The sequence below is a fragment of the Notamacropus eugenii genome, chromosome 2, assembly GCF_028372415.1.
Source record: "Notamacropus eugenii isolate mMacEug1 chromosome 2, mMacEug1.pri_v2, whole genome shotgun sequence".
NCBI classification, from domain to species: Eukaryota; Metazoa; Chordata; class Mammalia; order Diprotodontia; family Macropodidae; genus Notamacropus; species Notamacropus eugenii.
Genome location: NC_092873.1, coordinates 94,491,109 through 94,504,440, shown reverse-complemented (window position 1 = coordinate 94,504,440; position 13,332 = coordinate 94,491,109). Strand labels below are relative to the sequence as shown.

Genomic DNA, 13,332 nt, shown 5'->3' with positions numbered 1-13,332 from the left:
AAAAAAAAAAATGAAATAAAGACATCTCTATGGATAACATAAACCTTGGAGGTCTAACTAATCAAACAGATGACAGAATCAGGATCCCAAATGAACCTGACAGGCTAGAATGATATTTCAAATTAAATAGGCCTCAGTGTGTAGGTTAAAAAAAAAATTAATTGTTCCATACAGGTTAGGGTAGATGTAATGATTTATAGGAAAAAGACTGAGATTTTAGTGGACTGAAAACTCAAAATGAATTAACAGACTGGCCTGGAACCCCAAAAGGCTAATGTGATCTTGGGCAACAGTAACAGGAATATAATGTGTAGAATAACAACAGTAACATAAGTTCATTTTTATATAAAGCTTATGAAATACTATCCCTATAACAACCATGTGAAGTAGGTAGGGAGATAACAATTTTACTGTATTTTAGGTTGGTCATACCATATCTAGAATATTGTGTAGCTTTGAATACCAGATTTTAAGAAAGACATTAACAAACTAGAGTAACTCCAAGTGACTAGAATGGTGACTAGATCTAGAAATCATGAAAAACAACTGAAGGAACTGAGGATGTTTAACTGGAAGAAGGTGACCTAGGAAAGGGGAAGATGAGAGAAGAATGACAGGGTTGTTGTGGTTGTTTTTAATATCTGAAGGGCTATTATACAGAAGAAAGACTGGGCTTATTCTGAGGTTTCACAGCAGAACAGGGACCAAGGAATTAAGTTACAGGGAGATAGATTTCAGCTAAATGTTAGGAAGAATTTTCTGAAAATGAGATTTCTCAGAATTGAAGTGAGTTGTGTCTGAGTTAATGAGTTACCCAAACATATTAAGAGTTCAAGCAGCGAATGAAAGGATGTTGGAAAGGGAATTCCTGCACTAGGTTGAATTAATATAACAAAAATTATAATAACCAGTAACTATATTCAGAAACCTTAGCACAATGTTTTATGCTTAGGAAAAGATGTCTTCTCCTGAGTTTCAGAAAGGAATGGATTATCTGTATGACATTAACAAGAAAAATTCACATTCACATTGCATTTTACAGTTTATACAGTGACACACTCACAATAGCCCCGTGAGATATTATAATGGCCTGTTCCCTGAACTGAGTGCACTTGAAATCTCTGTCCTGATTTTTTTGGAGTTTTCCTCAGTGACCTCATGAGTTTCCATGAGTTTAATAATCTTCTCTATGCAGATATAAGAAGCAGTTATGCAGAAAACTCCCACAGTGACATTCACCCTTCATATTTCCACTGGACTAGAACTAATTGCCATATTTTTCATAATCATAACCTGGAATGGTGTGAATGAGAATACATGAGAGTACTTTAGGGAATTCATTATTTGCACTAATCAGGACCTCACCATACTCAGGGCTGGAGGCCCCTAAGCTCTATTTCCAGGTCACTAAATTGGCTGTTCCACAGGCATTCAGATTCAACATGTTCACACCAGAATGCATCATCTTTCTCCCAAAGCCCACTCTCTCTTCTTAACTTCTTGATCTCTGTCAAAGGTACCACAAAGGCCTCAATCCCAATCAACTGCCAAGTAAAGTCACTGATTCTACGGCCACAATCCCTTGTCTCCACTTAGATGGTCACCATCCTGGTTCAGGCCCCAAAGAGCAAGCTCTTGTCTGGACTAGTGCAATAGCCTCCTAACTCCCTGCTTCAAACTTCTCCCTTCTCCAAGCCATCATTCTCACAGCTGACAAAGTAAAAATTTTAAAGTACAGACCTGCTCAAAAGCCTTCAAAGGTTCCCAATAGCCTCCAGAATAAACTACAAACTCCTTTGTTTGCCATTTAGACTCCATTGTAGTCTGGCTCTAGGCCACCTTCTTTTCAGTCTTGACAACACTCCTTTTCCCAAACTCCATGTCCCAGCTTAACTGATATTCCTCATAGATAATATTCTATTATCTGTGCTTTTTGTAAGGATATGTTCCCCCTCCTACTTCCCTCCAGGGCCCATATATCCCATGCCCTTTTGCCTTTCAGGATCCTTAATTTTCTTCAAGCCTTGGGTAGCTTGGTACCCCCTGAGACCTTTCCTGATGCTTCTGGCTGCTAGTATTTCTACACAAAACAAAGTAGCTTCATTACCTTGTGTTTATTTTGTATATATTTCTATTTATTATCTGCAAACACGTTGTTTCTCTCTCAATAGAATTATGACATCATCTTCCTAGAATTTAGAAGGATGAACGGCACATAGTAGAGGGTTTTCTATCTCTGTAAGTGGAAGGACATCACATAACTACTAATTTACACATTGTTCATGATGTATCCAGCACTATAATACAGACTGTGGTAAGTATATGTATAAAAATGATACAATCAAATTTTTCCCTTCTATGGGCAAATATTGGAATAGTAAAACTCCATTTTTTTCCCTTTTCAATTCACCTGGTGTCTAGAAAGAGATATAGCTAAGAAGTAAATGTAGCAATCTACCTGGATATCCATCATCACTTGGGGGCTCATTATAATTAGACAGAGGAACAAATTCCTTATTTTCAAGCATATACTTCTTGGCAATGGGCAGGGACATCAGCCTTATATGATGGATCAGAGAGCGCCAGGTGTGAGCCCCAGAGAGGACTGGTTCAGGTGGTAAAGGGCTACAGGGTTGAATCACAAAGTAGGCAGTGAGCAGGGTTAACCCCAATGTGATCAGGACCTAAAAGGAAAAACAGACCAACACATAATTGTTGATACAGTATCTTGCATAAACATCTTAAAATGCATAGAAATGGCTATTCTAATGATGGTATCTAATGATTCAGAGTATAATCTACTATCATAGATAACTCATTCACTTGGGGAAAGGTAGTAATTACTTAATTCTTGACACATATTTTATTTTGACACAACCAGTACTTCACAACCAACATCCCAATGATCCTATTAATCTGATTGCAACTAAAGATCATCTTCCACTTGGAGTTTACCAATTGTTAATATAAGGAAGGAAAAAGGCACCTCATTTAAATCAGTCCTGATAAGCCTTTTAGATAGGCATTATTTTAACTACTGAATTTCCCATTTTAGGATTTGATTCTAGACAAAATTATATTGCTATTCACAAGAACCCCCAGCTAATCAAAAATACAAAGTGTTCAACTATGCCTCTACACAAAGTATCCAGACAAGAGTAAGTTCCAATCTGTCCAAGTAAACACAAAAAGGTTAAGTGACCTATGTATTAGGTCACCCCAAATCAGTCAACAATATCATGGCAGAATATTTAAAGAGAAGAATTTATGCTCTTTCCACAATATTTCAAAGTTAGAATACAACTTTACCTTGTAAGCAACCATGAGCAGAGGATGTCGGGGTGGTCCCCTCTGGGGTTCATTCTTCTCTAGCAGCTGTTTGATAAACTTTTCAATTGCCTTCTCTGACATTCCACACTGATGTCCTGTCTGCCTCACTAAATCGATGGTCTCTGAAAGTTTATCATAGATGCTGAGCTCATTGGCAGCAAGATCCATGTCTTCCAATATAAAATCCCTACAACACAAAACCAGTTTTTAAAAAAAGTTTTCTAGATGTTGTTTATGCTGGGCTCTCTTTTAAAAAATGCAACGATGCTAGCTGAATACAAACATTTCCCAATGGACAAACAAAAAAAATGCAGGGATACTATTTAGATACAAACATTTCCCAATGGACACGACAAAGTACATTCTGCAGTTAATGGCATGATTGCAACTGATAGTACGTGTGTCACTTTCCACTTTTGTGGTGTCTCAATTGTCAAGAGAAAGGAGGATGTGCTTTGACTCTGATAATATGCTACCAATATTGTCCTTGGTAATGACCTTAGTTTTGTGGCTTCTTGGTATTAACTTTTATTTACACTGTGGTAGGTATTACATATATTTTGGCTCTGCTTTCACTCGGGATCACTTCATACAAATCTTCTCATGTTTCTATGAATTCTCAGTCATCATATCAGCTCAGTAATATTTTGCTACATTTATATGCCATGTTTTGTCCACTCATTCCACAATGGGCATATTTTTTTTTAATGTTTATTTATTTTTAGTTTTCAACATTCATCTCTACAAAACTGAGTTCCAAATTTTCTCCCCATCTCTCCCTACCCCAAAACACCTGGCATTCTGATTACCCCTTCCCTTAATATGCCCTCCCTTCTATCACACCCTTCCCTTCCCTTATCCCCATCTTCTCTTTTTTCTTGTAGGGCAAGATAGATTTCTATACCTCATTACCTGTATTTCTTATTTCCTAGTTGTATGCAAAAACAATTCTCAACATTAGTTCCTAAAACTTTGAGTTCCAAGTTCTCTCCCTCCCTCCCCACCCATCCCTACTGAGAAGGCAAGCAATTCAATGCAGGTTATACATGTGTAGTTATGCAAAAGACTTACACAACAGTCATGTTGTGTAAGACTAACTATATTTCCCTCTATCCTATCCTGCCCCCCATTTATTCTATTCTCTCTTTTGACCTTGTCCCTCCCCAAGTGTTTACTTCTAATTACTCCCTCCTCCCTTTTGCCCTCCCTTCCATCATCCCCCAGCCCACTTATCCCCTTCTCCCCTACATTACTGTAGAGTAAGACAGATTTTCATACCAAATTGAGTGAGCATGTTATACCCTCCTTAAGAATGGGCATATTTTTTTAAATGAGGGGATCTCTAGGTCAAAGGATACTAACAAGTTAGTAGCTTTTCTTGACTAATAACTAATTTTTTCCCATTGTTGTTGAACCAATGCAAAACCTCACCCAATCAACAAGCATTTATTAAGTGCCTACTGTGTACTGTTCTAAGCACTAGAGATACAAAGAAAGACAAATAACAATCCCTGCCCTCTAAAGGGGAGATAACATGCAAATAATTAAGTACAAACAACATACATATGGGCTAAATTGGAGATAATCAACAGAAGGAAGGCACTAGCATTAAGGGGTAATGGGAAATGAGGGAAGATTTTAGCTGGAACTTGAAGGAAGCCAGGGATGCCAGGAGATGGAGATGAGGAGTGAATTTCAGAACATGGAAAGTTAATTCCAGGTACGGAGCACAGTCAATGAAAAGATCCAGAATGGAGGGGAATAAAAGTAAAGGGACCAGTGGCAGTGGATGTAAATTATGTGGAAATCAAGTAATGTGAGAAAGTTGGAAAAGTATGAAGGGACCAAATTATGAGTTTTTTTCTACAGAACAAACCAAAAATCAAAATAGCACATCTTCTCTTAAGGAGAATACCAAAAAGTAACTGGCATAGAAAAAGGTCTCTGCCAACATAGAGAAGCCATCAGTTCAATATATGATACAGCGGAAAGAGTAATGAACTGATGTGGGAGACTTAGTTCAGCTTTGCCGTTACTATGTGATCTTAGGGAAATCACTTAACCATTCTGAGTTCTAGTCTATGGAAAAAAAAAGTTTAAGATGACGCCTCAGTTTTCTTCCAGCTCTATTAACCTATTAATCTACCCTAATCAAAAGTAAACTAATTAATATGGAGAGTGATGTTTGATCAACTCATATGATTATTTAGCTCCATGCTGAGGGTTCCATAAGATTTAAAAGTCTAAGAGAAGTCAGCGTAGTTCTACAAAACAAGTCCTACATGGTAAATAATTGTTACAAGACAGTACCATGTATCAAGTATTCTTTTCTAACCATAACATGCTTTCCCAGTAATAAAAGAAAAAGTGATTATTAATATTAAAGGGAAGACTGACTAAAACAGACACACAATGAAAGAGGGCCATTAAACAAACTCTTGGCTGGTAACTTTCAGGTTACATTCCTCAAGCTTTCCTGCAAACATGACTCCCAACCAGAAGAGGGCACTTGGTACTTTTCTAAGTTACAGGAGAGAAGGTGCCAAGGAGTACGGAGGGGCCACTCAGCAATAGGGTTTCCCCTTCTCCAAAAAATAACAGAAGGAATCACAAATTAGCAGGACAGCTTTGACCTTATTCTATTTATCATAATTAAGGAAAGCAAGATTTATGTAAGAGATTTTCAATCTCACATGCATTCCCCTCCTATTCTATAACATATAAAATTTAAAAAGCTTAAAGATCATAGCCTTAACATTTCTAGTAAACTGATTTCACCTGCCTTCACATAGTAGCAATTTTAAATTGAATTTAAATTAAAGAATAAGAGGCAAAAAAATCCAGACTATAAGTACAGCCACACATGTATGTACATAAATACAGCTAATATGACACTTTTTATATTGAAGTACAATCATCTAAAACAACGAAATTTTCCTTTCTTTGACTGAGAAAGGTTTTCATGTTAACCATGATCCCAAATGCAAAAACTGTATAATGTTTTAATACTTGGGAAATAGTTGCACAAGTTATGGCTGAAAATATATGAATGTAACGTAAACTATTATGTCATAAAAATAATAAATAGGCAAAATTCAGTCATATGGTAAGAACTATATGAAATGTAAAGAAACCAGAACTAAAAGAATAAGTATAACGTCAGCTTTACAGATCAAGATAACAGTAACTGCAACAAAACTTTGTCAAGTGCACCAAAAAAATAAATTAAGAGAAATAAACAGGTCATTACTGTCTTGTTAAAGGTAAAATATCCATATTTTATTTTGTGTTTAACAGTCTGCAAATGACAGACGTTTTGGGTTACATCATTTCTAATACCTTTTCGTACTATCTGAATACATATATTTATAAAACTGAAATAGTCTTTATTTTAAAGGGAAGAAGAGGAGGAGATTGAGAGGAGGGAAGAGGGCTGTTATTCTCCCTTCATTTTGTGGATTTTATGACAAGACATAGGATGAGAGGCTGCTAAGAGATACTATTTAATAAACTACCCAAGAAAATGCTTTGTATTTACATAATTTTTATCATATTTTGTACTAACTTAAAATAGTAAATTTATATGAATATACCTTATTAACAAGCTATTACAACCTCTAGGGCAGAAAATATTTCCAATTTGGTAGTAGCAAATAAGAGGCTTAACAGGTGAGGTATTTATTAACCTTTCCTTAGATCATCTTTTCCATGTGCTTTATGAAATTTGAGAGCTCACAAATAACTGCATGTGACTTCTGACCTGTTCTAATCAACAATTTTATCAATAACTTTGTAAAGATCCTGATGGCATATTGACAGCAGTCCAAACAAGGGAAGTCACTGTATTCCATGACAGCCATACAACAAAGTACCATGTTCAGGTCTGCATCAGATTAAGCAACAATAATACGCTGAACTATGTTCAGAAGAGGACAATCCAGATGTTGAAGGGACTCAAAATTCTGTCATGAGCAGATATGATCACTATTTAAAGGTTATCATGTGAGGAAAAAGAATTACTTATTCTGTTAAGATTCCTGAAGGCAGAACTAGGATCTACATGAAAGGAAGACAGATTTCAGCTTAATATAAAGATTAACATACTGACTAAGAAGGGAACCATAATGGTCTTTCTAAGACAGTGAGTTCCCTACTGTTGGAGGTGTTCAAGTGGACTCTGCTTCGTAGAGGCTCTGTAGCCCTTTGTTGGGAGGAATAAAGAAGATTCTTGATTTGGTAAACAGTTGTACCAGACAACTTCTAAGGGCCATTTCAATCCCTGTGTGATCTGAAGAGGCATTATGATACAGAAGAAAGGGTATTCTCAATGGAAGTAATGGAAGATGTCATCCCTAGTTTGGGATGTATAACCCTAGACAATTCATTTAACGTTACATTCCTCTGTAAAATGAGGATTATACCTTTTCTGCCTATCTCATCGGGAAGTGATGAGAAAAATGCTTTGCAAATATTAAAGCCACTAGAAATATGAGCTATTTATTCTATAAAAGAGTAAATATAAGTTTTCCTTCCACCATTTAAGATCTTTTATAACCTCGAGATGGCAACTTTAATCATAATTCTTCTATTGAAGACACTAATTAGAGGCAGCCTCATTAAGGGTTAGAAGCTAATCTTAGAATCAGGAAGCCCTGAGTTCAAGTCTTCTGCCACATACTAGCTGTGTGATGCTAAACAAGCACCACACCTTCAGTGCTCCATCACACTCTCTCAAGACCAGCAATTACAAAACACGTATAGGCTCTCCATTGGTATTAGGGAAGTTCCTTTCCTAGAAATCCAAGTATCAATAAAATCACAAGTTCATTTAAAAAAATCATTACCTAAAATCTTAATGAAGTAAGGCTTGACCATCCTACCATCAATATCCTACTCATTGTGCTCAGAGGCAAGTATAGTGTTTTTACACTTTTTTGAGTCCTGGAATTTGGAACTGGAGGATCTAGGTTCAAATCCTTGCTCTGCTACTGACTAAGGAGACCTTAGGAAAGGCACCTCCCTGGAGCTCAGTTTGCTCAGTAATAAAATGAAGAGATTGGAATAGATGACTTCCAAAGTACCTTACAGCTTTATATCCATGATCCTGGGATATCACACTTAAAAAGGAAAATAATTCTGATAAGATTTTAAAATGACACAATATTTCACAGTAACTTTTCCATGAAATAAAAGTAAAAATAATGCAACCACACAAAGGCAAGGAAATATAATGTAGTAGAAAGAGTACTAGATGTAGAGCCAGAGGACCAAGGCTCAAATCTTAGCTCTCCTTCATATGACCTCAAATAAATTACTGAACCCCACCAGACCTCAGTTACCTTATCTGTAAAATGAGGGGGTTGGGCTAGATCAGGGAGTCTAACAAGTTCAGGCACTTTTTTTTTTAATATTTTGATAATTGTATTTAATATAATTGGTTTTCTTTGTGATCTCAAGAATTTTATTTTATGTATTTAAAAACACTATTCTGAGGGGCCCATAAGGCTCCACCAGATTGCCAAAGGAGACCATGACCCAAAAAAGTTAAGAAACCCTGGCCTAGATTATCTCTTAAGATCTGTTGCTGCTCTAAATCTCATGATATATATGCTCACAGATAACTAATTTCAGATCATATATGCCTCACATTTTGACAATACAGGACTCATGCCCACAACTTCAGTAGTCCAAGCTTTTTAAAAAATATTCAAGGCACCTTAACCTTTCTAACTTTATTTACATCCATAGTGGCTTTTCATTTACTTTGTCTATTTCCAAATTATGTAAATTCATTGACCTTTTTGACCTCTCCCGAATAAAACCTGTAGAAACATTATAGAATCATAGTAACTGAGAGGTAGTGTGGTGAAGCAGAGATAGAACTGGCCTAAAGGCCAGGAAGACCTTTGTCCATGTTCCAGTTCTGATACATACTAGCTGTGGGACCCTGGACAAGTCACTTAACTTCTCTGTGATCTAAGTAACTCTCTAACACTGTAATTGGAAGGAAAGATAAATACTTGCAAAGGAAAGTTTCCTCATCCAGGAGTTCCCTATACCAATGAAAGCAAAGTCCAGCCCCGAACTCTCTCCCTAATGGAAGCATGTAAAACTAAGGCCTGAAAGAAATAAATGGAAAGTATCCCCAAGAATTCACAACCCAGCTAATGGCTAGTATTATATTATATAGAATATATATAATATGTATATATGTTATATAGTATTATTCTAATTCTTTTCCCAGTCTAATTTTAAGTAATCTGTGCTTAAAGCATAATAGAATATCAAAGCTGTTTATACTCAAAGAAATGCTATTCTTAGAGTCTACTGGGTTATAAGAAACTATGCTTCCTAGTCTTAAAATGGCAGCCAAAGATTCCCAAATCCTGCTGATTAAGGAAGGGAGATTAGCTGATTGTGAAAATTCAAATTCATATATTGAGTACACTGTGGCCTTTCTCTGCAGGATGATGCCTGCTCATAAGGACTGGGCCCTTATACTTTTCAAATGCTATACTCAATTTTAAGTGATTGATTTTGTTTAAGTGAGCATTGCTTATAGCGTATTCTTCCAATTTTAATCTGAGAACTACGACATATAACTTCTCCCCCTCAGGCTCCTTGGCTGGATCTTCATCCCTGTGTCACCTGCTAACTGTGGGTGTCCCCCAAGGCTCTTTCTTGGGCCTTCTTTTCTACCTCCTCTGTATTATTTCACTTGGTGATTTTATCAGCTCCCAAGGATTCAATTATCATCTCTATGCTGATGATTATCAAGCCTCCTTATCCAGCCCTAACTTCTCTGCTGACTTCCAGTCTTACATTTCCATATGTCTACTGGACATCTTGAACTAGATAGCTTGAACTGAATGGATCTTTAACTCCATGTGTCCAAAACTGAACTCATTGCCCTTCCCTCTGAAATCCTCCCCCCCCCCCATCTTCCAAACTTCCCTATTACTGCTGAAGGCACTATATCCTCTCAATCACTCAGATACACATCCCAGGTGCGACATTTTCAACTCCTCCTTCTAGTCGCCCCTCCCCCGTATCCAATCTGTTGCCAAGGCCTGCTGATATTACCTTCACAGCATCTCTCACATATGCCCCCTCCTCTCCTCAGACACTGCCACCAATCTGGTGCAGACCCTCCCATCTCAAGCCTGGACTGTTCCAATAGCCTGCTTGCTGCAGTCTCTCCATTTTGATCAATACTCCGCATTACCGTCAAAGTGATCTCCCTAAAGCGCAGGTCTGATGATGTCACCTTGCTGCTCAGTAAATTCCCAGGTCTCCCTATCACATGGAGGATAAAATATAAAAACCTTTGATGTTCAAAGGCCTTCATAACCTGCACCCCCTCTCCAACCTTTCCAGTCTTCTTACACTTTACACCACCCCCTATGAATCCAGGGATCCAAAGACAGGCCTCCTTGCTCTTTACCCAACAAGACTGCAGACCTTTTCCCTGGCTCTCCCTCCTCTCAACCTTCCTATCTCCCTGCAAGTCCCAACTAAAACCCCACCTTCATCAGAGTCTTTCCCAATCCCTCCTCATCCTGGTGCCTTCTCTTTGTTGGTCATCTCCAATGTATCCTGCACATGGCTCACTGGTACATCGTTGTTCACACGCTGTCTCCCCCATACGGACTACCCTTCATCCTTTTCTGTAACCCAAGCGACCGAGCACAGGTCCTGGCACACAGCAGGCCCTGAACAAACGTCTATTGGCCTTGGGTCTGCACGAGGAGACTACGGACAAACGGGGTTTACGAAATGTACGTTATCTCTGAGTACCAAGGCGTCACTTCACGCTGAAACAACAATTACAAAATACTCCTTTCCCCTTTTCCGCCATGGGGCAGTCCTCTGCACAAGTGTTAAGCCTCCTCTGGCAGACGTCGGGCACGCGGCCACCCCAGCCGCCCTTCTTCTAACAGGACGGACAGGGGAGTTTAAAGAGCTGCCCGGGGGGACCGAGCCCGGACCACCCTGACAAGTCACCCATGGATCTGCTTCGTCCCGGCTCCGGAGTCTCCACGCGGGACTCGAGGATAGCACGGATCCTACACGTCGGCTCCCCACGACGCAGGGGGAAGGGGATGGAGGAAGAAAAAGCGCTCCGGAGGGGGAGGGGCGGGGGGAGGGGCAAGGGTGCTGGGAAAGGCTGTCAGAAGGGCGGGGAGGGGCGGTCTGGGGCGGAGGGAACGGGCGGCTAAGAGAGGAGGGAAGGGAGGTCGTCCGAGGGGGCAGGGGCAAGGGAAGCGAAGCTGTTACGAGATGGGGGAGGGGAGGAGAGGCTGACAGGAGGGGGAGGGGCAGCCGTTGGAGGAGGAGGGAGAGGGGGAGGGGGAGGGGCGGGCGAGCCGGGTCAGAGCGAGGCCGCGGGGGGAGGGGGAGGGCCCTGGGGGTGAGGAGCGGTCTCTTCCCTCCCCACACCCCCCTGACCCCCTTCTCTCTCCCCCTCCCTGACCCCTCACCCCGCACAGCGCAGGCCCCGCCCCCGGAGGGCTCACTTACATACAGAGCCCCGCTTCACCCCGCGCCCCCGGGGCTGCCTCCTGCCTCGGGGGACGGCGGGAACCTGGAGAGATCGCCCGGGCCGCTTGGCTGGGAGGCCCGCCCCCCCAGCAGTTTCCGGCTTCTTCTAGGCTTCCGGTCGCGCGACCGGGATTCAGCCACCATTCCCCCCTAGCTCTCCCTTCCTGCGAGCTCGCCCTCCTTCGCCGGCTGCCAACCACCCGCACATTCAAGGAAACGAAAGATGGCTTCTGGCGTGAACGACCCGCCCTGCGGATTTGGGGGAGCACTGCGCCTGCGCGAGTGGCCCCCCTCCCCCTCCTCCCTCTTAGGTGGGGGCGTCAGGAGAGGGTGACCCTGGAGGTGAGGGTGTGGGCGGCAGCACGGCCAACCAAGAGATTCAGATCCACCAGCTGCCATTCCCCCACGGATGACTGGTCCGAGGGTGCAAACCGTCCTCAAAAGAAGAATTACAGGGTATTAACAAGCGTAGGGAAGAACGTCCTAAACCACTCATAATGATGGGGAATGCAAGCCGAAGAACGCTGAGGCTTCCCGGCATGCTCTGCAAACTGGCAAAGATAACATCAAGATGGCTGGGAATGGAGTGTTGGAGGGGCTGTGGGAAGACACGTGCGCTGATACATTGTTGGTGGAGCTGTGCAATCGTTGTGAGAAGCAGTTTGGAGTCACGTTAGAACGTTCATCATATATGATCCAAAGATTATGTACGTATCCAGGAGGCTATGAGAAGAAGGGCTCCATGTGCACCAGAATATTTACAGCAGCACTTTGAGACAGCAAAGAACTGGAAACAAAGTAGCCATCTACAAATTGTGATACATGAATGTCATGGAATGGAATGTTTAATAGGCTCTAAGAGATGATGAATGTCATGCATATGCAGAAGCATGAAAAGATCCACATGAACTGATGCAGAATGAAGCAAGCAGAGCCAGGAAGACGATTTAGGTAATGACTACGTAAAGGGAAACAGTTACACAAATCAAGAGTGTTGCAAAATTATATAGAACAAGCCTTGATTGAAAGAAGAGAGAGAAAACACCCCCTTCCCAACCCTCTGCAGAAGGGAGAGTGCACAAGTGTTATATATTACCTATAGTTTCATACTTTTTTGATCGGTTATGCTGATTTCTTCCTCTTCATATTTTTAAACTTAAAAAAAGTATTGTTTGTTATATGAGATAGCTCTCTGGGGAGGGAAAGTGTGGGATACTGAGTTCAAATCCAGACTTTTACATTTACTAGCAGCGTGACCCTGGACACATTACTTAACCTGTCTGCCTCAGTTTCCTCACTTGTAAAAAGAAAAAAGGATAATAATGGTATCTGCTTCTCAGGGCTGTTGTGAGGCTCTAATGAAATATTATTTGTAAAGCACTTGGGAAATCTTAATGTGCTACATAAGTTAATTTAGCACTTAATAGGTACTTATATACCCCTGATTTCACTGATTAAGTA

General features: G+C 40.5%; 1 protein-coding gene and 1 long non-coding RNA gene across 4 annotated transcripts in view; one reads left to right on the top strand and one right to left on the bottom strand.

Annotated features, from left to right (window-relative positions):
* The window catches only part of C2H6orf89 (chromosome 2 C6orf89 homolog), a 37,518-nt gene extending 25,411 nt beyond the window's left edge, over nt 1-12,107 (bottom strand). Inside the window, exons 1-3 of one of the 3 annotated variants that reach the window (XM_072641954.1) lie at nt 11,851-12,107; nt 3,310-3,517; nt 2,459-2,684 (exon numbers count right to left, since the gene is read on the bottom strand). In XM_072641954.1, coding sequence (XP_072498055.1) covers nt 2,459-2,684; nt 3,310-3,517; nt 11,851-11,852 — 436 coding nt within the window. In that variant the 5' untranslated portion in view covers nt 11,853-12,107. Of the gene's footprint in view, nt 1-2,458; nt 2,685-3,309; nt 3,518-10,856; nt 11,464-11,850 lie in introns of those variants that run through there. The other 2 variants (XM_072641956.1, XM_072641955.1) reach the window with 2 other exon arrangements.
* Nucleotides 2,231-6,856, top strand: LOC140526034 (uncharacterized). Its single transcript, XR_011974211.1, has 2 exons — nt 2,231-2,314; nt 6,728-6,856. It is a non-coding gene; the product is annotated as an uncharacterized lncRNA (long non-coding RNA).
* Nucleotides 12,108-13,332: the final 1,225 nt, after the last annotated feature.